At 39.0% G+C, this 27852-nt stretch overlaps 1 protein-coding gene across 1 annotated transcript in view; it reads left to right on the forward strand.

The window, feature by feature from the left end:
* Window positions 1-27852, forward strand: part of LOC147927028 (uncharacterized) — a 61597-nt gene that overhangs the window by 25931 nt on the left and 7814 nt on the right. The window contains exon 2 of the mRNA XM_087487272.1: window positions 437-442. Coding sequence (XP_087343398.1) covers window positions 437-442 — 6 coding nt within the window. The remainder of the gene's footprint in view (window positions 1-436; window positions 443-27852) is intronic.

Here is a 27852-nt window from a genome sequence, read left to right on the forward strand (position 1 = left end):
GCCTCTGCCAACGGCTGCAACTTGGGACACAAGGGCCTGATGTGCTCTGGCTCCCTGTAATGGTAGCATACACGAGCCGTTGCCGTCGGGGCACTCCTCTTGGGACAGCTAGCAACCTTGTGATCCTTCCTCCCACACCCAAAGCAACTCTCACCACTCGGCCTGTGCATAGCCTCCCACCTCCTCTTGATTCCCTGCACAGGCTTCCCGCCCCTGCTACAACCTCCATGATGCTGATCCTTACTAGGCTGAACTGCTGGACTAACCGCCACTGTCTGTGCTCAGATGTCCTCCTCAATCTCTGCCGCAGTCTCAACCAGCTCTACACGCGTACCATAGCTCCACCCTCTACAGTGAACCCTCAAATCGTCACGTAGGGCCTTCAGAAACCTCCTGATCTGAGCCTCCTCAGACTCCATAGCCCGACCCCCATAAGATAGAAGTCGACTGAACTCCAACTCCAGCTCCCGCACTGACTGCGTCCCCTGAGATAACTGAAGAAACTACACCTCCAACCGGTCCAATGCCTCTCTCGGAAAGTACTTGCGGTTTAAGTCAGCCCAAGTCATCTCCCTCTGCACTCTCCTAGCAGCCACTGATATCCACCACACCTGACCATTACCAATCAAGTGGTGGACCCCTATGTCCACCCAAAACTCCTCAGGACATCTCAAAGTCTGGAAGTTACGTTTGACACTCGTCCTCCACGCATCTCCAGCAGTAGAATCTGTACCACCCGAAAACCGCACAGTATCGATGCCCTTCATCTCCTTAAGCATGGAAAAATAACGTCCATGTGCTCCTGCATCGGCAGCTACTGGCTGCCGCTCCTCCGCCACCACTGGTGGCACTACCTGACCCTGAACCGGTACCACTACTAGCAACCGCTCCAATAACTGTGCTAGAAAAGCCGCAAAATCAGCTCTAGGGACTCCACCTGCCTGAACTCCCACTCTCGGGACCCTAGCATCACTGGCCACTCGAGCACCAATACCGCCCCCTCCGGCCACACTCATGGAATCCTCCTGGACACCCTGCAACTCTCCAACATCCTCAGCTGTCACACTCTGGTCCGCAGTATCACTAACTGTCGGGCCTCTGCCCCTACCACGACCACGACCGCATCCACGACCACGACCGCGTCCACGACCAGCAACAGCACCATCTCTAGCCATCTGCACTACCATGAACAGAAGACTAAGCAAACAATTTAAACTTACTAAGAAACATAAACTCACCGTGGAATCACACAATAGGCTAGAAGAGGATGTTATAGGTCTTCATGCTACACACAGTTGACTAACTCACATAATCAATCAAAGCATACAAATCTCAAACATCTACAGCACAAAGCCTAGTGAACCCAAACCTATAACCGTAAGGGCTCTGATACCAAAACTGAAACGACCCAACTCGTTTTTTTTTTATAAATAAATAATAAAAATAAATAAACTAAAACTAGTGGTCTCATACCCACTAGCCACCTAACCACAATCACAACCAACAGCGGAAAAAAAAATACCAATATTCAATAAATATCCAATAATAAACCGATAACTATAAAATAACAATATCCAAAATTTAACCAACAGAAAACATAGAACCATCAACCTAGCAATGTTTCTAATGACCCAACTCTAGCAACCTAGCAATACCAGACAACAACCAATCGAGTCCCTAGAACATCCTCCTCTTCATTGCCCTGATTCCACGATCACACTTTGCCTTTACATGCACCACAAACACAAATTGCAATGCATGAGTATTTTATAAACACTAAGTAAGGCAATCCTCCCATCTACTGGGATATACACACAAGCAATAGAGACATCTCTAACCATCAAACAACAATCAACAATAACAAACCAGGACTTGGCATCTACCGACACCAAACATGCAGCGACCGACACCAGTTGGGATTGCGTCGACCGACGCATGATATGCATCGACTAATGCAAGGTTCACTTGCATCGACCGATACTCCAATTGCATCGACCGACGCATGTTTGACATTGCACGAAAACCCTAGGTTTTACATGCCATCCTCGCACTTGCATCAACCGACACATAAAGTGCATCGACCGATGCACATGCCAAGCATTGTTTTCCCCGAAGCTTCTCGCCGGATCTTCGTTCCTATAACCACAAAAAATCGATCCCAAGCCACAAGAAAGCTTCCTAACTTCCCAAATAACAATCTACAAGCCTAACAACACATAACAAGCAAATCAGAGAGATCTCCAGCTTGGATAACCAATGGTCAGGCACTTACTTTTGCCAAGAAGATTCTGACCCTCAAACAAGCAAGAAAATACTTCCAGGAGGCTCCTACAACGATCCCAGCTGCATATCTCCACAGGAGCAGCCTCAAACCCCCAAAATCTCACCAAGAACACTTAGAACACTTTTTCTCTCTTCCTTTCTCTCTTTTCCACTTAGAACTCGTCCGCAGAAAACCAACTTTGCATCGACCGATGCATTATGTGCATCGACTGATGCAATCCCTAAACCGGGATTTTGGTTTGCGGATGTTACACACAGACCTAGTGAGAGGTCCTGAGGCCCATTAAGGAAGGTGGGCCAGTGGACTGGATTAGACATGGGGACCACTAAGAGGTGGCGGTCGGGGCATTACAAGTGGTATTAGAGCCAAACCCAGACGAGTGTGGAGTCGAGTGGGCTCACACTGTCGGGGGTGACGGTATTGCTGCGCAACGAGGACGTTGCAATCTGTTAGTGGTGGTGAATTGTGACAGCCCGGTTTCAGAGACTTGCGGAGAGGGTTAAAAGAATTTATTTGGCCACCTATGTCATCAAAGTGCACTTATCTTTTTGTTCAAGGGTCCTGAATGAACTCCACAGTTAAGCGTGCTTGAGCTGGAGTAGTCTCAGGATGGGTGAACTTCCGGGAAGTACTGTCGGGACTATGTGAGTGAGGAAAAAACACAGGGAAAGATCATGTGGTGATTTGTAGGGACGGTAACAAGTTTTTAAAGCCTCCTGGACGTAGCAAATCGACCGTCGGATATGATGGGCTCACGGGCCTAGCGAGAGGTCGTGAGACCCATTAAGGAAGGAGGGCATGTGGACTGGATTGGACATGGGACCCACTAAGAGGTGGTGGTCGGGGCCTTACATCAATAACCATGCATTGACATGTATTTAGTCTATTCCGTTGCAAATGTTGATGTTACAAAAGTTATGACACCGAATTCCATAATTCCCTAATTTGTAACTGTTAATAAAATATTTTGTACCTAAGAGTAACATATGTCTAACATTCAAATAGCGTACGTATATATAGCCATAGGTAGACATTTATTTAAATACTTAGAATCAAATTTACTCTCAAATTCTAGACCTGTTATAACATATATCATCAATGCTGCAAGAGGAAAAAATATCGTCATGTTTCTTGATTATGATGGTACCCTTGTCCAATCCTTGATGATCGAAACAGAGGTTTGATGTCTAGCAAGGGGTCTTTATAATTAACCAAAATATATTTACTCTTTCTCTTCATAATCAAGAAATATTTCATGTTTTATGTCACAGATGAGAAGAAGAGTGAAAAACATGGCCAAGTCTCTTGCCACTTTTATAGTTATGTAGTCGCATTTTATTTTTGGTAGAATAGTTACATAGATGCATTGACAAGGTACATTTTGTAAAATAATTTTGTTTCTCATTTTCTTAACCAAATTTGTTAAAGATCAAATTACAATTTGATATGTTATTTATTATTTAAGATTTTGTAGATTTATAGCTTAGTGAAGCTAGCAGAACTGTATTATATAGAAGCCATGGAATGAAATTAATGGATATTAAAGGCTCAGCTAAAGTCTTCTCAAGGTAAAAGAAGGTAGATTCTAAAAAAAAATGATTAAATAAATTTTAATCTGAATTCCTTTATTTACTTTTAATCTAAATTTTGATCAAAAATTACTCTTGGTTTTTATGTATGTAGACATTATTTCAAGTTTCCTGAGGATTAGTTAAACGTCTTTATTTTAGTTTTATGTGTTTGTTTTAACATCGTATTAAGAAAGGAGCCAAGCCAGTTCTGGAGGATAAGCAGACTAAATAACCTTAGACCAAAAATTTATATTATGTTTTAAGGCCATCAAATAATATGTATATTATAATAGTCGTTTTCTCACTAAAATCTATTCCATTCAATCATTATTAATCTATTTTCTAGAGAAAAACAATTGTTGCACAAAAAAAGAATTTTTATGTTTTCTATATATTTTTAATAAGTAATTAATGACAAATTGTAAACTTAAAAAAAAAAACTGAATATTCTTAGTTGAAATTCGTTAATCACAAAAAATATAATGCAATTAACGTTAGTTTTTAATATGTTTGAAAATCCTAAAATACGGATTAATCAGGAACAGAAGGAGTATTGTCTACTATAAACATTTAATACAGTCCCACGTGTAGCTGAGAAGACTTGCCTCCATGTACCAAAGTGGAAGGTGGGAGATAGTTTTCTTGACGTCTAAAACTTGGAGCATCTCAATGTATTTCCTATGCTTGGTGTGACTTAGTCTTCAAGGGGAGAATTCCGAAACATGCTTTTATTACTTGGAGTAGTGTAAGACACATACTCCACACTAGGGGCATACTAACCAGACAATATCTAGAGTCTATGTTGGTTCCTATGCTTAACCTAAGAGATGAATAAACTATGCTTAAACAAGGTAAAATATGTGTACATCAGTACTCCACAGCAAAATAGACGAGTGGAGCGTAAACATCATCACATTTTAGATGTTGTTGCTCGATCACTCCAGTATCAAGTAAATATTTTTTTGGAGTTTTGGGGCGATTGAATACTCACTGCTTGTTATTTGATCAATCATACAAGCTTCTGTTTGATCAGTCACCCACCTTTGATAATCTTCGTGTTTTTGGTTGCTTGTGTTATGCAAACAAAGGGACTGTCTAATGTAAGAAGTTTGATGAGCTTGCTTCTCGGTGTGTTTTCCTCGGCAGCCTTATAATAAGAAAGGGTGGTGAGTATTCGATCTCCATAAAAGGAATATTTTGTTTCCCGCAATGTTGTGTTCAATAGGAGCATTTTTCCTCTTGTCGTTTTTCCCTCGGTTGCGGAGGAGTCAGTTGCTGGCTTTCCAACATCGTCATCGGATTTTCACATTGTTGAGGAGGAAGATGAGTCTGCTTCCTCTTCTAAGTCTTCGTCCCAGTTAGCTGATAAGGGGGGACTTTCCTATATTTGTGTCTGTTTCTCAAACAACTGGTCCGACAGCATCAGAAACAGCTGGATTAACCTCTCCCTCACCACGATTCGGTGGATCATGAACTTGCAATTACTGAACCTATTGCTTCTTCTATCCTGGGTGAGCGGTCGGGATAGGGTTGTCATGTCAAGAAGAAGTAGGTTAGTCTTGAACCATATGTGACATATTCATCTCAACCCTCTCCTAATCCCACACATTGATCGCTTCAATCTCCTTCTGATCTGTCAGGTACTCCCTATCCAATTGATAACTATGTTTGTTCTGCAAAAATTTTGGACTCTTTCAGAGTGTTTCTTGCCAATATTACTGCTTTCACAGAACCTCAATCTTTCAAAGATGCTATGGAATTTGATGTCTTGCGAAAAGCAAGGGGGTTCGAAATCACAGCCTTAGAGGATAATGATACATGGGAACTTGCTGATTTACCACCAAATAAGCAACCTGTTGGGTGCAAATGGGTCTTTAAGATCAAGTATAATTCTGATGGTACAATCAAATGTTGCAAAGGTCGTTTGGTTGCTCTTGGAATGTCAGGAGGAGGGTGTTGATTTCGATAAGACTTTTGCTCTGGTGATGAAAATGATCAATGTTTGTACTTTTCGCAATGTTGCTACTTCTCCCAACTGGGAACTTCATCTGATGGACGCAATGTATTTTTACATGGTACTTTGGAGGAAGAAGTGTATGCACGTCCTCCTCAAGGTTTTCTTTCTGTTGCTCCAAACAAAGTTTGTCGTTTGAAGAAATCTTTGTATGGGCTTCGTCAGGCTCCTCGTTGTTGGTTTGGTACACTTTAGATTGCTCTTCTGGACTATGGTTTTCATCAGTCTGCTTATGATTACTCGCTTTTCTCTGTTGTTCGTGGTTCTACGGAAGTTTACATACTCGTGTATTTTGATGATTTTGTTATTGAGATTACTGATTCGGCTTCTATTTGAGCTTTTAAGTTGTATCTATCTCAGCAGTTTCATATGAAAGATTTGGGAACTCCTTGCTATTTTTTCGGTTTCGAGATAGCTCTTAATGCTGAAGGAGTTTTTCTTATGTCAACGAAAACATTGTTAGGATATTATCTCGAAGGGTGGTTTACTCGGCTGTCGACCAACCGATATTCCAATGGCTCAAAATCATCAACTTGCTTGCTCTGTGGATGCACCGTATGAAGATCCTACTCAATTCCGTCGTACAGTTGGTAAATTGATTTATCTCACTCTTACGCGCCCGAAACTTTGTTATCATGTTCATATTCTTTTTCAGATTATGAAGACACCCACTAATGATCATTGGGAGGCTGTACTCAAAGTTCTTTATTACTTAAAGGGTTCTCCTGATCAAGGTCCCTTTACAAAGCCAACACCGATTTGGTTCTTACTTGCCATTCTGATGTTGATCATGTTGTGTGTCCACAAACACGTTGTTCCTTGACAGGCTATATTTTCTTTCATCGCGGCTCTCCTATTTCCTGGAAAAAAAGAAGCAAGACACCGTCTCTCACTTGTCCGCTGAAGCCGAATATCGGTCAATATCTTTGACTACGAAGGAAGTTAAGTGGTATCTTTCTCTTCTTGATTTTTTTGGTGTTTTGCATCCCGGGCACCTTTTCATTGTGATTACAAAGCTGCTATTAATCTCGCTAACAATCATGTTTTCCATGAACGTACCAAACATATTGAACTGGATTTTCATTATGTTTGTGATTCGATACTCTGTGGTCTCATCAACCCGTCGTTTGTACCCTCGAACACCAGCTAGCTGACATCTTCACAAGGCATTAGGCAGTTCTCAGTTTCTTTATCTGCTTTCCAAGTTGGCTATTTGTAATCTCCATGTTCCAACTTCAGGAGGAATATTGTAATATATAGTGACATCTAGGCTTATGGGCTAGGTTATGTTATTAAGCCCACTAGAATTATGTATACATACTTATGTAAATCATTGATGTCAATACACAAGTTTATTCCGCACGTACTTTGACACAAGAAAAACAACATAGGTTCGAACTTTGTGAACTATTATAATTAGGAACTTAATACTTGTTAGAACTTCTTGAAACAAACTAAAGTTAGTCTTGCAAAAAAATCTTGCATAGAGAATTATTAAATGCAAAAAAAGTAAGATAGTAGTAAAAAAAATGAGAGAGACGATTGAAAAGACGATTTTTTTCTCTCTTTAACCAGTTATCTACGAATTCTCCGGCGTCGTATGCTTCCGATCCACTTTGCCGACGGTTATCTCCACGTTGAAGTACCCACTTCGATGTGACGCTCCTATTGCAGTTATCACAACCCCTCTATTATATAATCCCAAATCTGCTAATCAACAGCGGCAATTACTTTTGTCTTATTGTACCCTTTACATTCCTTTCCAAAATGGGATTTAATTTAAGGCGTGCAGTCCAGGATATCAACCTTGGGGCTGATGAAGAACCAATTGCCATTCCAGCGGATGTGGTGGCTCTAGCAGAAGCAGATAATCGATTCATCTTTGTTGGGCGACTAGTTATGCCAAGACGTCAGAATCTACGTTCTATTGTTGCATCAATGCCACTAGTATGGAGACAAGCAGGTTTGGTCCATGGGAGGATTATACCGGGCAACCAATTCCAATTCATTTTCCCCTCCGAAGACTCTCTGGAGAATGTGCTTCGCCGTGGTCCTTGGGCATTCAATGACCGCATGCTTTTGCTCTAAAAATGGAATCCACTGCAGAATCCCCCTATCATTGACTTCATTCCTCTCTGGATTCAAATACGAGGAATTTCTTACCAGAATTTCAAGATTTGATTATTGGAATGCAACAGACATGGATAAAAGGTTACAAGAATGTCATCTTTGAAGGAGACAACTACACAGTCAACAAACTGGCTAGAGGTGAAGCGCAGAACTTCCAAGTCCACAACTGGATAAAAGAAGTTAAATACTGGGAGGCGAAGTTTTCAGAGGTATTATATATTTGGACACGACGGCAAAATAATACAGTTGCTTATCCACTAGCAAAACAACCACTTCCAAACAAACTATCATTTAACAGCTTCTATTATATTCCTGATTTCCTTGTAACATTCCACAATGAGGATCACACTTTCTGGTAATAAAGTATTCAGATGTTAAGAAAAAAAAAAAGGAAGATAGTTTCACATTACCAATTTGAGTTCATGAACGGTTCTAAATGCTTCCCATATTTTATTTGCATTGATTTCATAATTCAATGATGATTTCCCTTTACTCAATACTTTTGTTTTATTTTACTTAATTACCTTGATCTCTGAAATTTTCTTTTTATTCTACTTTATTTCCATCAATATAATTCATCGTGTTGGTACTTGTAGATTTGATCACTAAATATTACTGCAAGTTTTAGTGTGCATTTGCTGTTTTATATCGGACATACTATATGCGTAACAATTCTTGATCATTATTTAGCGTCTTCAAGTTTAAGAACTCCAAAAAATTCAGAAAAGACTGAGATGTTGTAAAACACTTGAAGTGAACTTCCATAACCGGCCTCTTTAGTGTTTATATTCTGTAAGGCCCATCGGCCATAATACTAAGTTGTAGTCAGTTTAGGTTTAGGCTTTGCCTTTACTATATATATGTAACCTCTATTCGATTCTATCAATAATAACAAGAGCTTTACAACCTTTGATTCTCTAGTTTCATAACACGTTATCAGCACGAAGCTCTAAAGCCAGCTGAGAAAAACCCTTACCCTAAAACCCTAAAAAAAAAAACCGCCGCCTTCTTCCTTTGTTTGTGATTACACTCGGCAATCGGTTCTTGCTCGTGATACATCCGAGTTTGTGGTCTGTTCCTGTCCGGACTGAGTTCTGTTCGGAGATTGTTAAGTATCGTAGCAAGAAGCCCCAAATGTCTGTTCCTGTTCGAGAAGCAGTTCGAGTTCGTGATCGGTTCTTCCTCCTACCTAGTCCGAGGTTTGTGATCAAGAAGAAGTATAACCGAGGTCTTTAGCTCCCGGTCAATATCCAGTCAACCTCCAAATCGGTGGAAGGTAAATAAGATCAAACCCTCTTAAACCTATGAATCGAACTTGATCTCTTAACTTATTTGGAACCCTAATACTACAAGTAAACAATCAACAAACAAGTTTTATGCTGTGAAATCCTAAAACCCTATAACTTTAAAAATTTAAAATAGATTGTCTTGATGCTTAGGGTTGCATAGATTGTTTGTGAATTAAACCAATTATACTATGATTAAAATCCGATTATGATTGTTTGCTTGATGCATGAGAACCTTAGAACTAGAAAACTAAATTCAAAATCCATAAGAAAACATTAGTTTGGTTGTTCTAGGTTGAATCCGATTGTTCTTAATTATTTGTTAAACTTCTAAAAACTAAAACTTGAAATCGGAATTGTTCTAAGATCAAAACATAGATTAGGATAACTTCTAAATTAATTCTAGTAGTTATCTTAAAAGCCTAGAAAATACTTACTAAAATTTGTCTTAATCCTAATTGGAAAAGGAAAAGTTCATAAAAGGAAATCCTATCTAGTAAAAAGGAAAAATTCTAAAGCATTAAAGTTAAGTGTTCATACTAGAATTAATCCTATCTAGGTTTGTTGTCTTGCATGCTTATTGAACCACGAAAATTTGAATATTATGATAAGATTAATAAAACAAACCTAGATAGGATTAATTCTAGTATGAACACTTAACTTTAATGTCTTAGAATTTTTCCTTTTTACTAGATAGGATGTATGTTCTGTATTTTGCAGATGGCAAAACTCAACAACCTCTCCTATGCTGCCTTTAATGTCTCTGGAGACAACTTCTTGCAATGGGCTTTGGACACTAAGATCCATATGAAATCAAAGGGCTTATGCGATTGCATTGAGGAAGAATTTGAGTGTTATGAAAAAGATTAGTATAAGGCGATTATGCATATACGCCATCACCTTGCTGAGAGTCTCAAGAATCAGTACCTCAGCATAGAGGATCCTCTTGACCTTTGGACAGAGCTGAAAAGCAGATATGGACACCAAAAGACGATGCTCCTTCCAAAGGCTCAATTTGATTGGAAAAACCTAAGGATCCAGGACTCCAAATCCGTGGATGAGTATAACTCAGAGCTGTTTAAGATAGTCTCAATTACTGAGGTGACCGAGAAGGATCTGCTAGAGAAGACATTCTCTACTTTTCACACTAACAACATACTGCTTCAGCAACAATACCGTGAATAAGGGTTTAAAACCTATGCAGATCTAATCTCGTGTTTGCTGCTAGCTGAGCAGAACAATGAGCTATTAATGATGAATGGTGCATTGTTACCTCCTGGTACATCTCCATTACCAGAAGCTCACAAGGTTTACTTAGCAAAGAAAAATCCTCAAAAGCCTAAAGAGCCAAAGGAGACCAAGGAGTCTAACTATTTTCATAGGGACAAGAGTGGCCGTGGCCGTGGAGGAAGTGGACGTGGTGGTCCTGGTCGTGGGACTTACCAAGGACACAAGTTTGGTGGTCAAGGCCGTGGTAACCGATCAGGCTTCGGTCGTGGTCGGGGTAGAGGCCGCGGGGTATTCAAGCCGCAACAAAGGACCAAGTCCACTTGCCATAGATGTGGTCTGGATTACCATTGGATAAAGACTTGCATAATTCCTAAGCACTTTATTGATCTCTATCAAGAGAGTTTGAAGAAAAATCCAGAGGCTAACCTGGTTCATCTCGATGGTGAAGGTGATTTCGACCATGATAAGGATGACCTATTGCATCATGAGACCTCCGATTGTTTAGGAGAGGATATTTGAACTCAAAATGTTGTTTTGGTTTAATTTCTATGTTTTATGTTTTTGCATTTGATTGGATTATTTTATTGGATAATTATTTTGGTTTAAATTCAAAATTATTCTATTTCCTTCAATATATATTTGCTTGTTTTATTAAAGTTTCAAACAAAATTATTGTCATTATAGAAATGGCTGAGGACAAGAGTGTACTTGTGGTGGATAGTGGATCCATCCACACAATCTTGAAGGATAAGAGATACTTTATTAATCTCATAATAAAAAATGCCAATGTTAGTACAATTGCGGGTATAGCAAGCCTTATAGAGGGCTACGGCCAGACTCATATATTATTACCTAATGGCACACATCTTGAACTAAGTGATGCCTTGTATTCACCCAGCTCTAAGAGAAGCTTATTGAGCTTAAGGACATTCAATTGAATGGTTACCATGTTGAAACAAAGGGTGAAGGAAACAATGAGTTTCTGTATATTACAGAAATTGTTCAAGGACATAAGAAGGTCCTAGAAACTATAGCTGCACTAGCCACTGGTCTTTACCATGCTAAGATAAATATGATAGAAGCAAACTTGGCAAAGAATAAAATGTTCAATGAACAGTTCACTCTATGGCATGACCGGCTTGGCCATCCAGGTTCTAACATGATGCGTAAGCTAATTATGAATTCAAATGGGCACACTCTTAAAGAGAGAAAAGTTATCCCTAAGAATCTCACGTGTGTAGCATGTGCACAAGGGAAACTTATTGTTAGGCCATCACCATTCAAAGTAACTAAGGAAACTTTGCATTTTCTCGAAAGAATACAAGGGGACATATGTGGACCTATACACCCACCTTGTGGGACGTTTAGGTATTTTATGGTCCTTATTGATGCATCGACCAGATGGTTTCATGTTTGTTTGCTATCCACTAGGAACCTAGCATTTGCTAGGCTGTTGGCTCAAATTATAAGACTTAGAGCACATTTTCCATATTTTCCACTTAAGACTATACGTCTAGACAATGCTGGTGAATTTACATCTCAAGCGTTTAATGAATATTGTATGTCCATAGGGGTGAGTGTGGAACATCCTGTGGCACATGTCCATACACATAACGGATTAGCTGAATCCTTCATTAAATGAATACAACTAATTCTCGACCATTGCTAATGAGGTCGAAGCTTCCTGTGTCGGCTTGGGGACACGCAATATTACATGCAGTAGAGCTTATACGCATCAGGCCATCTAGTGAACATAAGTATTCACCATCCCAACTATTAACGGGTCATGAGCCAGACATATCCCATCTCAAAACATTCGGGTGTGCCATTTATGTACCGATTGCTCCACCACAGAGAACTAAGATGGGACCTCAAAGGAGGATGGGAATATATGTTGGATATGAGTCTCCCACCATTATTAAGTATCTTGAGCAAACTACAGCTGATTTATTTAAGGCTAGATACGCGGACTGTCAATTTACAGAATCCGAATTTCCTATGTTGGGTGGAGAGACAAGCAAGCTGGTTTAAGAATTATCATGGAATCAAACATACTTAAATTGGCAAGATCCTCGAACCCTATTATGTGATGCAGAGGTTCAAAAGATTATTCATTTACAGAAGCTAGCTAATCAATTGCTAGATTCGTTTGCTGACCCAAAGAGAGTAACCAAATCGTACATACCAGCTTGTAATGCACCAGTACGTATTGATGTTCAAAAGGAACACAATCAAGTTGCTACAGAGTGTAAGCCACGTTTAAAACGAGGTAGACCATTAGGTTCCAAAGATAAGAACCCTCGGAAGGCTAAGAAAGGTGCAAAATAAACCAAGGGTAAGGAAATTACATACATGGCCGCGGCAAATCCTAAGGCACCAAATGAGGTTTGGGACGCTGAACCTCAAGGTCCTGAAGGTATTGATAATGATGAGACCTCAATCAATTATATCATGTCTAGAATACAGTGGAACCGTAAGAATGTCGACATTGATGAAGTATTTGCATATCAGGTAGCACTTGAGATAAATGAGGATCATGAACCCACGTCTATATTAGAGTGCACTCAAAGTAAAGATTGGCTAAAGTGGAAAGAAGCCATTGACGTGGAGTTAAACTCTTTAAAGAAAAGGAATGTGTTTGGTCCGATCTTAAGGACACCGTTCGATATAAAACCAGTAGGACATAAGTGGGTCTTTGTAAGAAAGAGACATGAGAGTAATGAAATCGTGAGATATAAGGCACAGCTTGTAGCAAAAGGATTCTCTCAAAGACCATGAATAGATTATGAGGAGACGTACTCCACTGTGATGGATGCAACGACTTTTAGATATCTAATACGTCTGGCTATAAGAGAAAAATTGGATTTGCGGTTAATGGATGTTGTAACTGCATATTTATATGGTCCACTGGAAAATGAGATTTATATGAGATTACCAGAGGGTTTTGAGCTCAAAGATAAAGATGGTTCTCCAGAACAATACTGCATAAGGCTGAACAAATCCCTTTATAGACTGAAACAAAGTGGTAGAATGTGGTACAATAGACTAAGTGAGTACCTAGCCAAGGAAGGCTATAAGAATGACCCAATCAGTCCATGTATTTTTATAAAGAAGTTTGCAAACAAAGGGTTTGTAATAATAGCAGTGTATGTGGATGATTTAAACATCCTTGGAACCTCTGGTGAAATAGCCCAAACAGTAGAATATCTAAAGAAAGAATTTGAAATGAAAGATCTAGGTAAAACTAAGTTCAGTTTGGGATTGCAGCTTGAGTACATTGATAATGGAATCCTTGTGCATCAAATGGCATATACAGAAAAGGTACTCAAGAGGTTTAATATGGACCAAGCTCACCCATTGACCAGCCCAATGGTTCTAAGGAGCCTTGAATTGGATAAAGATCCATTTGGTCCAAAGAAGGACGATGAAGAAGTTCTCGGTCCTGAAGTGCCATACCTCAGTGCTATAGGAGCGTTAATGTTTTTGGCTAGCCACACTAGATCAGACATTTGTTTTGCCGTGAACCTCCTAGCAAGATTTAGTTCTTGTCCGACCAAAAGGCACTGGAATGGTATTAAACATATACTGTGTTACCTACAAGGAACGACAGACTTTGGTTTGTTCTATACTAACTATAACAAAGAAGGTTTAGTTGGTTTTGATGATGCAGGTTACTTATCGGATCCACACAACTCAAGGTCTCAAACCGGTTATGTATTTACACACGGTGGTACGGCGATCTCATGGCGTTCTATGAAGCAAAGTATTGTGGCCACTTCATCTAACCATGCGGAAATCTTAGCAATTCATGAAGTCGGACGTGAGTGTGTTTGGTTGAGGTCAATGACTCAACATATACGGACAGATTGTGGCATGATCGATGATAAGGAAGCAACGGTTATATACAAAGAAAATATGTCCTGCATCGCACAGCTCAAGGAAGGATACATCAAGGTAGATCGGAGGAAGCACATTCTACCGAAATTATTCTTCACACATGAACTACAAAATGCCGTAAAAGTTCAAGTGGTACAAGTTCAATCATGCGACAACTTAGCCGATCTCTTCACCAAAGCATTGCCGACAACAAAATTCAAGAAGCTCATGAACCAGATTGGAATGAGGAGACTTAAGGACTTTAGGGATGCTTAGAATAGGGGGAGCAATGCGTTCTGTAATCTTTTTCCTTCACCATGGTTTTGTCCCATTGAGTTTTCCTGGTAAGGTTTTAATGAGGCAGCACCCCCAAGCGTATTGCATTGATCCCTTAGCATCGGCATGGTTATGTCATCCAAGGGGGAGTGTTGTAAAACACTTGGAGTGGACTTCCATAACCGGCCCCTTTAGTGTTTATATTTTGTAAGGCCCATCGACCATAATACTAAGTCTTTGTCACTTTTGGTTTAGGCTTTGCCTTTACTATATATATGTACCTCTATTCGCTTCTATCAATAATAACAAGAGATTTACAACCTTTGATTCTCTAGTTTCATAACATGAGAGAATTTCTTTGTGAAAACGAAAGATCGGGTAATTATGTCAAGTATGGAAAGAACTTTGTGTTTATCTATATATATCTTCTCGAGAATCATCGAAAGGGAATGATGACCTGTGATGTTGGTGTATATAATGGTGATTTGCTAGTTGTCGGAGAATCTGTTCGAATGGTTGTCGAGTTTAAGAGAAGCAACTTGAGAATCTAAGCGACGCGAGTACAAGAGGTGTCAAAATCTGTATCTTACCAATTAAGATGAGTGCGTAACCGAGGCTGAGTCTATATATAGTCGTTTTCTTGCTTTAGGTTCATTAGGTCTTTAATTGTTTGTTGATGCAAATGATTGCTTGTCAGGTTAATGTAACAAGGTTATCGACTAGAGCTCGTCCTTCTAGATGGTCTTGGTTGTGTAATCTCCATTGTTGGTTGTGTGGAATGAAAATTGATAATTATGGTGTTGTCCTCTTTGGATAGTTGGAATCCTTACAGCTTGTTTCTAAGAGAGTAGAATATCGAGTTCATACTGAAGTTAGATGAGAATGGTTGGCTTGCATCCTTCACAATTTGTGATTGATCCTGGGGTAAAAACTTTAACCATTTGCAAGTTTTATTAGATAAAGAGAAAATAATAATTTTACATTTCAAATAATCTTCGGGTATTCCATTTGTTCTTGTTGTACAATGGATTTCTTCAAAGAGTTTGATGGAATCCATCAGATCGGATGGTCCGTGGTGAGACCATCGAATTGGTTCTGCTTCACAAAGGCAATGATTTGAGACTTTATTTCATCATAACGTCTGGCAGCTTTGTTTTGAGGGTATTGATTTGGAGCATTAAAATTGGCTATCTTTTGGTTTTGAGTGGCACGTCTTAGAGGGTGTATGTAAGAAGCTTGTTGTAACATCTGTGTTCCGGGAATAAAGTTTGAAATATGTTGAGTAAACCTAAAGAGTAGATTTTAATTAATTTTGGTTTAATTAAATCCTGGTTTAATCTAATTAAACCAAAAACCCATAATCTCTTTCTCAAAGTCATGCCTCCTCTCCTGTTTTGGCTATTTTCGACATTGTTATGAGAGAGAGAGAGGAGGGAAAGGGAGAGAAAAGGAGAGAACTCTTGGTTGTTTAGTGTAAAAGAGGAAAATAAGGAGATGAACATTTTTCTTTAGAGTAATGAGAGAAACAAAACTGTCAGGGTTTGGGAGAAGGAAGATCCGTTTAATCAAAATTGAAAGGTATTGATTTTTGGTAGGGTTGTAGATAGGAGATTTTCGTACACTCTCCTTTTTACAGAAGTAATTTGAGTTAATATTTTACTAGATATAAAAAGTTTCGTGGAGTGTTTCGTCTCAGTCGCGGATTGAGACCAACGGGTGTTTCGGGATCAATTGCGGTTTCATCTGAGATCCGATCGTGGTGAAATTTTGTGGAAAGCTTTTGGACGTATATACCTTGCTTTTCACCGGAGGGATTAGAAAGTTAACGGTTCGTTTCGATTTCGTGGTTTCACTTGTGAGTGAGGTTGTTCTTTTCTGTTTTTCTGGCAGTTTGTTTTCAATGTTTGTTTGTTGTTGTGATTGGTTGTAGGAGCGAGTTTGGTTGTTCTTGGATATTGAAGAGCCTCTCATTTTGTTGTAGTTATTTTCGTGAATCACTTGTTAAGGTGAGTGTGTGACCATGAGCTTATCTAAGCGATTGGGTTGTATGACTTATTTTATGTGATGATGTGTAGGTATGGTGAAAGTGTTATTGGTAGTTCAGTTTAATGGTTGGTTTGTTATATTTTATTTGTATTTGTACTCTCGATTTACTTGTGTGTATAGCTCGTATATGGGAGGATCGCCTCACTGGGTATTTCTGGTAATACTCACGTATCTCATTGTGTTTGTGGTGAAGGTAGAGGCAAAGTGTGACCGTGGGATCATGGCAATGAAGAGGAGGATGTTCTAGTGGTTCGCTTGGTTGTTGTCTGGATTTTGTTAGGTTGCTAGAGTTGAGTCTTAGAATGTTGTTTAGGATTGTTGGTTCTCTGATTTATGTTGATTGGATCTTTAGTTTGTGATTTTGGAATTATTACGGTTTATTTGATATTGGTTATTGGTTTATTGGTTATTTATTGGTTTTATTATTTCCGCTATTTGGTGTGATTATGGTTAGGTGACTAGTGGGTATGGGACCACTAGTTTAGTTGTTTATTATTATATTATATTTATATATTTATTAATTAAAAAAAAACGGGTCAGGTCGTTTCAGTTAGGTCAATTGATGACAGCTTGTCCTATGAGATGGTTGTTAAAGGGTGGGGACCAGGGTTCGAGGAACGCCTGGCGCACCAATAACCTACTGGTGGATTTGGATGAATATTTTCTTTCCACGGTGAGGGGTTAGGATCGATGCCCTGCGGGCCAGCTTTGGGCCTATGGGGGCAAGCTAGTGGGGTCAGCGGGACGTGTTGCCACACTTATTTAGCAGTAAAATTAGGAGGCTGGTGAGGAGGTCCATCAAAGTAGTCACCCACACCTAAAGGATTAGCATCACAAGAATATTTTGATCACGACTAATACTATGATTTTACTCTATCCTAGCAGGTTCAATTAATCTTATGCAATTGTAGTACAAAAGGTGTCAATTTAAATAGGATGATGCTAATCGCTCAAGATGCAATCAAGGAGTCACAAATTAGGCCAGATTCAAAGAGAGTTTGTTTGTCTAACAACCTAGAGTGAATTGAATGCAAAAATAGGAATAAACTATAGAAAAGATGCTAATATGCATAACTAAAAGCAAAAATGAGTTGGAACATAAACTAGAGATCAAGAGAAAGACAATTTCGAGTATCAAATAACAATAAAAAAGATAGAGGTCCTAAGGATGAGTGTAATTGATGTAGGCAGAGTCACTTAGTCTACAGAGTAACAAACCACAATAAAGCTATCCCTAGATAATTAACATCTCAGCTTAGCTAAACAAATCTCTTGACATAAGCTACTCAGACTCAACCATTTCCAAACCTAACTCTCGTTAGAGAAACATGATCAAACACGTATGAAAAACAAGTTCATTCACGTCAATAAACACCCTAGACATCTAATCTCTTAGGCTAGGAATGTAAATCTTTGGCACTAGCTAGTTCATAAATTTCATCAAACACTTGGTAAGTGATGAAATGTCTAAGACCTAGTTCCAATTGACCAAAGAGAAACTAGCACACTACACTCTAGTCCAGAAAGAAAACATGCAAATCAAAATTGAAACACCCTATATACTAAGATTCTCCACCGAATCCATCCCATCTTCAAGAACACTAACACTACTCAAACCCATAAATCATCATCACAAAGAACACAAACCCATGAACATCAAAGCATGATTAGATAGCTAATGATCTAAGAAGCAAGAATGATCAAAGAAAGAAGTGAAAATTCTAAATAGATTAAGAGAAATTTAGATTACAAATTCATAAAACATTTTGGTGGCTACTCATAAACCCTCGGAAAAAGAAATGTTCTTTGGGTAAAGACTTAAGAGAGTATTTATAGAAAAATTTGAAAGCCCTAAAACACGAAACGACAAAATAGATAGGCAGTTCAGGAATCATGTTGGTTGAGTCACATGTCGTCCTCTTCCAAATGTGCTTTGCGTTCGTCCTTTGATCCTCTATACTTGGTGCGACCGAGTGGGACATCATCTCTTCCAGCCGTGGCAGTCGAGTCGCAAGGTTGAAGACCTTGATAGTGCGCTCGAGTTGGAGAACAACTCTTCCTGGAGGTTCTCTCGAGTGGGAGAGTGGTTCGTCAGTCGAGTGGAATGATAATGATGAAGCATGTCGGATCAAGAGAGATGACGAGGAGGGATTGAGACGTAAGGCAGAGATGGTGAAGCTGCGCTCAAGTCGGAGGCTCTCCAGCCGCTAGTGTTCTCTAGTAGGATGCAAGACTTGGGATCACTTTGGCTCCAATGGTCTGGTCATCTCCTAAGTACCTGAAAAACTCAAATATGCAAGATGTGTGCAAAGCTATTGCAGAACTACCTAAATATGCATATTATACAAAAGAAACTAAAAACAATGCATAAAAATGAGTTAAGAGAGTAAAATGAATGATAAATGCATGACGAAAGAGTGTAAAATATATACATATCAACGGCCACCCACGGGATCTTGTTGTTATTCAGCAGGTATGTAGACGGGGTTAAAATCTTAAAGAAGAGGAGCTCCCTATTTGTATGCAAATGAGAGGCGTTGTTGATGTCTCTCTCTTTCACACCTTTTAAGGCATCTTTTTAGTCATGTTTTGTATTATCTTGAGTCTAACCTATTTTTAGGTCTTTAACCTTAGATATTTGCATTTAGGTTCTTTAGGGTGTTGCATTGTTGCGTTGTTGCATTTTGGATAAAAACAGGTGCTTTGGAGCTTAAAAAAAGCAAGAATGAGGAGTCACCGGAGCATGTACCCAAAGGTGTGATCGTGCACAAGAATGACCCGAAGCCTTCACCGAACAAGCGGATCTAAGCACAAGAGGAACCACCTGAAGCCCAACCCAAAGAGGTGCTCGACCCTAGCCTCGTGTAAGACTTTGGATGATGGCTCTGCGCATAGGTCAAAGGGTTTCCATATATGAACCCTTTCCTATTTTGACAGCCAGAGATGATGCTGCCTGTAATACCTCCGTCCGTGAACGTGGATGTGCGGCCGAGACTTGGAAAAATTTTTAAAAAGAAAAATCGGTTGGTGCGATCAGTGAACCAAGCCCTATCCGAAGGATTGATCGAAGAAAAAAATTGTTGAATTGATTTTTATATCAAACCATGAGCTGTTGTAAACTAGAGGATTTAGGGAACGAAATCTCTTGTCTTATTAATGAATGAAGTCTTGAGGTTACATATTTATAAGGATTACAATAGACCGACATAAGTGATAAGCTAATGGACCTATGGGCCTAAGAGGCCGAGACACAATACATGGGCCTTAGACGGGCCGGTCGATGGAGTCCACTAAGTGTTTTACAACACTCCCCCTTGGATGATATGACCGTGCCTATGTTGGATGGGATCGCTGCAATGTGCTTAGGGGATGCTGCCTCATTAAAACCTTACCAGGAAAACCCATTGGGACAAAACCTTGGTGAAGGAAAAAGAGTACAGCACACATTGCTCCCCCTGTTCCAAACATCACTCTAAGTCCTTAAGTCTCCGCATTCCAATCTGGTGCGTGATCTATAAGTTAACGGTTCATTCGTGTTTCGTAGTCCGAGTTTTAGATAAACAAACTAATCTTAAAGTTTCCTAGATAGATAGATCATCCATCCCCTGTGATTTCCTTTCACGCCCAATGATTGTTTTATTATTTTTACTTGCTTTTTGTTTATGTCTATTGCTTACTTACGACTGTGACAACCAAGCAGTACATCTCTTATGACGGATTCACTAAACAACAACTCTCTCTCTCTGTGGGATGGATCCTTAAGTACTCCATCTGATTAACTGTGCACTTGGAGTAGTTGATGGTCTTTTGAGGTAACAGATTTTGAAGCGAAATAAACCACGCATCAATTGGCTTGACTTGCATTGCTTTGTGTGCATCCTATCTGTTAACGACAACCATTTAGATTGATAACCATTTGGATTGATAACTCGTTGTACTGCAACTGCATAGAGAACTGATACCTGATGTAAAAACCTATTATCAGCTGTAACAAGAGACAATGGGCTTTTTCCAAAACCTAGATGACAAGTGCAAGTCAAAACAGAATGTGTCTTTTTCCATGGCCAGTTTCAGAAGTGCACCAGTTGGTGAAGATTTCTTTTTATATCCTTTTTTAGTGCATCATGATCTATTCTTCTTCCAAAACACTTCAGTTACCCAAAAAGTTTATTAACGTATAAACTCTAAAGCTACCGAGAATAGACCAATTTTTGATCATAACAACTCTTAAAATGATCAAAAAAATAGACCTTAAAAAGCTAAAAAATGCCCTAATAGTAATGCTAACAAAAGTAGCTGAATCAGCTCTTGTGACAAGGGCAAGGAAAGGGAAGAATGGGAATTTAGATAGTTTATGTTTCGGTCTAGTATCTTCAAACGATGTAATAGCTTATTAGTGAACATCCCTTTGTACTAGAACCAAATAATGTAATCTAATAATCTGTTTTATGCATGTTTGAGATTGGTCCAATCGATCCATCGCCTGAAAAAATGTTTAAGTAAATTGGAACAATATCTCCCATTATTTGTCTTACTTGAATGAATTTTGGCCGAGAGTGTGTCGATAATGAGAATTTAACTTTGGGCGATTTTAATGAGATGTTACAAAAGACACATCCAATTTATCATTTCCGCACAAAGTACGTTGTGGGAAGGTTGGTGAGTTGGGTGAGTTTGGTGATTTTCTTCCTAGAAAGTGAGGATTCAAGGCTAAGGATGTCGTGGGAAGGTTTCTGTGGAGTTAGCTTCGTCGTTTGGGCTTAGATCTCGTTGTTTGGCTAAGGTGAGTGCATAACTGTGGCTTATCTATGCTAAGATCTCTGTTTCTGTTATTTTGTATGTGTTATGTGATTGTTTCCTGTGAGTTCTATGTGTTTTTCATGACTCTTGAGGCTTAGATTTGTTCATGAAATCGTGTGGGATGAAAGGGAGAAGCTTGGAGGCGAGTCTCGGCAATGCTCGGCATGAGTGTCGACCGACACACTCCTTTTGAGGGCGGCGCGATAAGACATTCGAACATTGATCGATGCCATTTGGAGGTGTCATCTGGGATTTCGTGAAATGTCGAGCATGCATCGATCGACACAAGGAGTATTGCGGTCCCACACTCAGTATCGGCTGATGATGTGTTTGCTCTGTGTTGCCTGGTTTGTTTTATTGTTTGATTGATTGTGGCATGGGAGATCTTATTGTTTGTGTGTATAGCCCAGTAGATGGGAGGATTGCCTCACTAAGTATTCTATGGTAATACTTACGCATCTGTTTTGTGTTGTAGCGTAGGTAAGGGCAATGTATGATCGTGGAATCAAGGCTATGAAGAGAGGAATTTTTTAGAGGCTCAGTTGTTTGCTCTGTGTCTATAATAGGATGTTAAAGTGGAACTTAGGTGTCTAGAACGAATATTAGGTTGCTGGTTCTATGACTTAGTTTTCTGTTTTGGATTGTTTTCTGAATTGGAATTTCATTATTTGTTTATTCGTTATTGGATATTAGAATTTTTTTGTGTTATCCGCTGTTGTTATTGATTGGGGTTAGGATGCTAGTGAGTATGGGATCACCAGTTATTGAGATGTTATTTTTAAAAAAACGGGTCGGATTGTTTCAAATAGGTTATTAGTAAACTTGCCTTTGTACTAGAACCAAGTTATGTAATCTAATAATCTGTTTTATGCATGTTTGAGATTTGTCTAATTGATCATCGCCTGAAAAATATTTAAGTAAACTGGAACAATATCTCCGATTAATTGTCTAACTTGAATGAATTTTGGCCGAGAGTGTGTCAATAATGAGAATTTATGCTAGGGCTTTTCTGGGGGTATGTTACAAAAGGCACGTCCAATTTATCATTTCCGCATAAAGTATGATTCCCAAACAAATTACAAAAAATGTAAAATGAGGTAATTTATGTTTAAAAACAAACGTTCTGATATATTACTTATGAGGAGACGTCATGCATACAAAGCCACTTCCGGAGACTAGGACCAAAAAAGGTGAAACAAAGGAGAAAAAACCCGAGCATGTAAAATACACTACATCCAATCGATTACTTCCCGGATCAAGATCTTGAACTCAAAAATTAAGATAAACAAAACTTAAACCTTTGATAAACTAAAACAAATCTGAGACAAGAAAACCACACAAACGGATAAAAATACAAGACTCTCTTTAACCACAAATTAAACTGAATGGAGATGCCGTGTTTCCCTCTTTATGATGCTCTGATGAGAAGCATCAGAGGCGGTGAGACAGATCCAGAACCTAGAGACATAGAAGGAAGGAGATCAAGATCTACGCTGGTGAGAATCTTCATCTAAGGCAGGAAGAACCGGTTGACGGCTGCCTCAGCCGTGAAAGGGAACGGCCAGATCTGTAGCTGAGCTTGACAGAGAAACATAGACAAGCACCGGAGACCCTAAAGGTGATAAGTTTTAAGCTTCATAATCGAGATCTTAAAAAACCAAATCTGATGCTGTTAGAAGAAAACAAAGATATAGATATGCCAAAAATTAAGAGAAAATAAAACTAAAAGAAGAGAACCCCAGCTCCAGTGCTAAAGAAGCCACCGGAACCGGTTAAACCTAGGCAGCGGCTGGTGTTTTCTAGAGAGAAGGGAGAGCGTTTGGTTTTTAGAGAGAGGAAAAAAAATATACTTTTGAATTTTTTTTGGATATATACAGCTTTTATAGTACCATTTAAAACAAAGTACAACTAATTGTTTTTTAAAAAAGACTATTTTATAATATGTTTGATAAAAAAAAATTACAGAATTCACTAAGAAATTGGTCCATAGGCCAACTACAAGAAAACAACTCGATAGTGACTATTTATATACTCGCCAATTTTGACGATCATATTGTGATTACTCTGCGACTCACTTGCGACTGATGCTGATTAGTCGCTATTAAGTCACTAACTAGCGACCAAAATACGTAGTAAGTAAAATGGTCATATGTTAACCATTCTTTGACGACTATTTTGTTCTTGGAAAAAATATTCGTACCATAATTGTTATTTTGACGAATATGCTAATGACATGAATTAATAGTCGCTAGTTTGTCGACTACTTTGCGATTCTTTTGGCGGGTCGTTAGATAATCGTAAAATAGTTGTAATATACAGTTGAAAAACGTGTTTCTTGTTTGGGGGTTGGTGTACTAACTTTTGTATAGTAGTTGCATTTTACTCACTTAGGGTTGGTCTATAAAAACAAAATTCACCTCTTTCTTCTCTTCATTCCAAATTAACACACCAAAGAGATTCAAAAAAAAAAAACCAAGGGAGCAACAAAAAAAATTATTGTCATTTGCAAATAGCCAACCTACAGTACAAAGTGATATGCTCAAATTGTAATACCCAATGGTACTGACAGCCTTACAGTTGTAATACTCTAGGGGTCAAATCCACAGAGACTCTACATCACACAGTAGACTTATTAATCTTTTAATTATGCTAAATCAAAATATTATATTAAAAACATTGGAAAAAGAGAATTAAAAAGTGTTGTAAATTCAGGAATTAAAAACGCTAGGTCTAGGGAAATTCTCAGAAATTTATGGAATATTAAAACAATTAATTAAGCAAGTAGGATTCAACAATAATCAGTTCTCACTGCAAATATTATCTAAGTTTTAAAACCCAAAAATCCAAATCTCTTTGCAAAATTCAAGTTAAAAACCAGCAATAAAATCAAGTTTAGATAAGTTCACAAAATCACTAATTCTATCTCTTTGCAAAAAGTAATTTTGCTCACCAAAGGTTTTTGTCAAAAAAAACAATTATATTCTCATAGCAATCAATAATCCTAAGATCTTAATCCAGATGAATAATCAAAGATCTAGCATTAAAAACAACCTATGGTGAAGAACAAGAAAGATAATGTGTGGAAAAGGTTTGAAAACGCGGAAACTCCTTTTCTTTTTAAAATATTGTTATGATCATCCAAACCATAATCCATATGCTTAGCAGATAAATCCAAATCGAACCACCATGTACTTCTCCGTTGGCATTTGTATCATCCCAAATTCCAAAACATCCTCCATTAAGCCTTCATCGATGGGACTCATCAATTTGATCAATGTCAAGAACCTTCTAGACTCATTTCCATACAATACCATAACAAGCAAGACAATATTGGACTTCCTTTTATATTATGGCATGCGGTCTTAGGCCCGATGAGGAGACAATATTATGGCATGCATGCTTAGGCCTTATGAGGAGCCAATAAAAACTCAAGCTTTAGAACTATTGGTAAAGGAAAGTCCAAAAGTCGAGAGCAAATAATGCATGGAGTGTGAGTCTATCGCCTAGAGGTGACTTTCCGTAGATCGGTCGGACGAGTGCTGGCCGCGAAGACGGTTGCATGGGAGTCCTTGGCTGATGGTTGTTCGAGATTTGAGGATGAATCTATGTTGGTGGGGGAGAATTATAACATCCGTGAACCAAAATGTTGATTTTGGGGATGGGTGTCGATCGACACCATTGGTGGTGTCGGTCGACACCATTACTTTCTGGTTCGATCAGATTGATTCAATTATCGTTTTGGGTCGGTTTGGTTTAAAGAAAACCATTAAACCGAGATATTTAAGGGGATTGTCGAGAAAAGGGTTTTGGCAAGTTGTGTTTGTCGCCGTTCTCTTGTTTTTGAAAGAAAAGAGATGAAAACCTTGTTCTTGAGATTTTGGGTGGATTGGTGAGATTTCTTGGTGGTTCTTAGGAGATTTGAAGCTAGGAAGGTGCTAGAAGCTTGCTGGGAGTGAGGGGTTCGTTCTTATAGGTCAGAATCTTCCTGCACAGAAGTGAGTGCATGACCGTGGCTTATCTAAGTCTGAGATTTTGATTGTCTTGCTTTTTAGGTGTTCTTTGTTGTGTTTTCTTGCTGGTTTGGGTTGCTATAGGGTTCTTATGGCTTCATAAGGCTTGGGGATTGAGTATTGGACGGATTGGAGGAATTTGGAAGCAAGATCCGACTCTCTGCTTTGAGCAGAACGCGGTTGCAGAGGCAGTGTCGATCAAAACCAGGAGGGTGTCAGTCTACACTAGTAAGTGAGCATCGGTCGATACTGTGGGGTAGTGTCGGTCGACACCAAGAGCCAGTGTATGTCGACACTTGGCTGGTGTCAGTCGACACCTCCCATCCAGCGAGACTATGTTTGCTTCATGGTTTGTTTGCTTTGTTTTGTTGATTGTTTTGGACATTGATATCTCAGTTGCTTGTGTGTATAGCCCAGTAGATGGGAGGATTGTCTCACTGAGTGTTTATACAATACTCATGCATCTCAATTTGTGTTTGTGGCGCAAGTAAAGGCAAATTGTGATCGTGGAATAAAGGCAATGAAGAGGAGGATGTTCTAGGGACTCGATTGGTTGTTGTCTTGCATTGCTAGGTTGCTAGAGTTGATTCATTTGAATATTGGTTATTTATTTTTGGATATTTATTGGATATTGGTATTTGTTATTTCTGCTGTTGGTTGTGATTGTAGTTAGGTGGCTAGTGGATATGGGACCACCAATTGTAGTTTATTTATTTATTATTATTACTATTATTTATTTATTATTTAAATAAAAAAACGGGTCGGTCATTTCAACTCTACCCACGGCCATTAAACACACTACACAAAGTGGAGAGCCCTGGCCGATTCCTCATTACTTGCTATATCAATGGAGTCAAATTTAAAGATGCATTATGTGATTCCGGTTCATGTATCAACATCATGTCAAACGATGCTGCTAAGAAGATTGGCTTGAGATACTTACAACCATTGGACATATGCATAGGACTCGCCAACTCCTCATTCACAATACCCGAAGGAATGGTCCGAGACTTCATGTAAGAGTCGGAATCTTCAATGTTCCAACCAACTTTCAAATTATCAATGATGGAGGTTTACACCACTTATCCTTGGAGGAGCATTCCTAGCCACAGCCGTCATGGACTGGCCTAACCGAAGAATGACTCTTACCAACATCAATGGAGACATTTTCTGTGAAGCTAAACCATTCAACCCACCTACTCGAAGATGTATAGAAGAAGACTATGCAAGAGAGCCACTTGATGCCTGCATTGGAGAAAGATCCAAGAGAGCTTGTCTAAGGACAACCAACTCTCCTCACTCTGCTTGAGAAAGCAAACTAACGTCGAGCCGACGACGATAAACAAGTGCGCTTCTTGGGAGGAAACCCATGTCTAGTAAGTTTTTAATTTTTAGGATTTATTTTTTTTTTTACTTTTAATAGTTTTACATTTTAGTTTTAGGTTCATAAAAAAAAACACAAAAAATAGAAAATAGAAAAGCCAAAAAGAAGGAAGAAGAAGGTCCATGGATTGTCTACACAACTATGTCTAGTGGCAAGTACCACCAACTGACCGGCCATGTTCAACCTGACCAAAGCAAGCCGAAGGCAACGGATCATCACAATCCTCACGTGATCGATGCCGAGAGTCCCCACTAGTTGTACCAACCGTAGTCGATGTCATGTGCCACGTACCGCGTACGATGCGCTTTGTACCGAGTACCGTACCACACCCACCATTTGCTGCCGTTCGCGACCGTTCATCCGTGTACCGCGAGACAATTCTAAACCACCACCATCCTCACCACCAACCATCACCATTCTTACATTTAGATATGTTTTTCTTATTTTTATTTTATCATTTTTATTGATAGTTTTAGGTTTTTGTTTCAAGGAGGATTCATTTAGAAATATATCAAACACAATTCGAATGAACTTAGCCTAGTTCATATTCGATGTCAAGCAACCAAAGGAAGTATAAATGGTTCGTCACCACATTTTCATTCCACAACCGACCTCTAGACAATTTTTGGGTAACCATAAACGTCTAGAGTCGACAAAAATCATTCCATCAAGGTGACATTATTGGGTAACCATAAACCCTACATTTTTCCCTACGATTTTTAATCCTCAACTCTTTCCTTTTTCCCACCGAGTACGGTGTGATTTAAGTATGGGGGAAGGATGTTCTATCCTATACTAATGTTACTTCTATTTTATTGACTTGAGACCTTTTTCACTTTTTACATCAATAATTTTGATGTTTTTATCGTGTAACATTTTTTTTATTGAGTCAAAACTAGTAGGGGATTATGATTTTATTCTAATGGTTTATTTGATTTGGATTAA

Source organism: Camelina sativa, chromosome 15 (genome assembly GCF_030686135.1).
Source record: "Camelina sativa cultivar CO46 ecotype springtype chromosome 15, ASM3068613v1".
Lineage (NCBI taxonomy): Eukaryota > Viridiplantae > Streptophyta > Magnoliopsida > Brassicales > Brassicaceae > Camelina > Camelina sativa.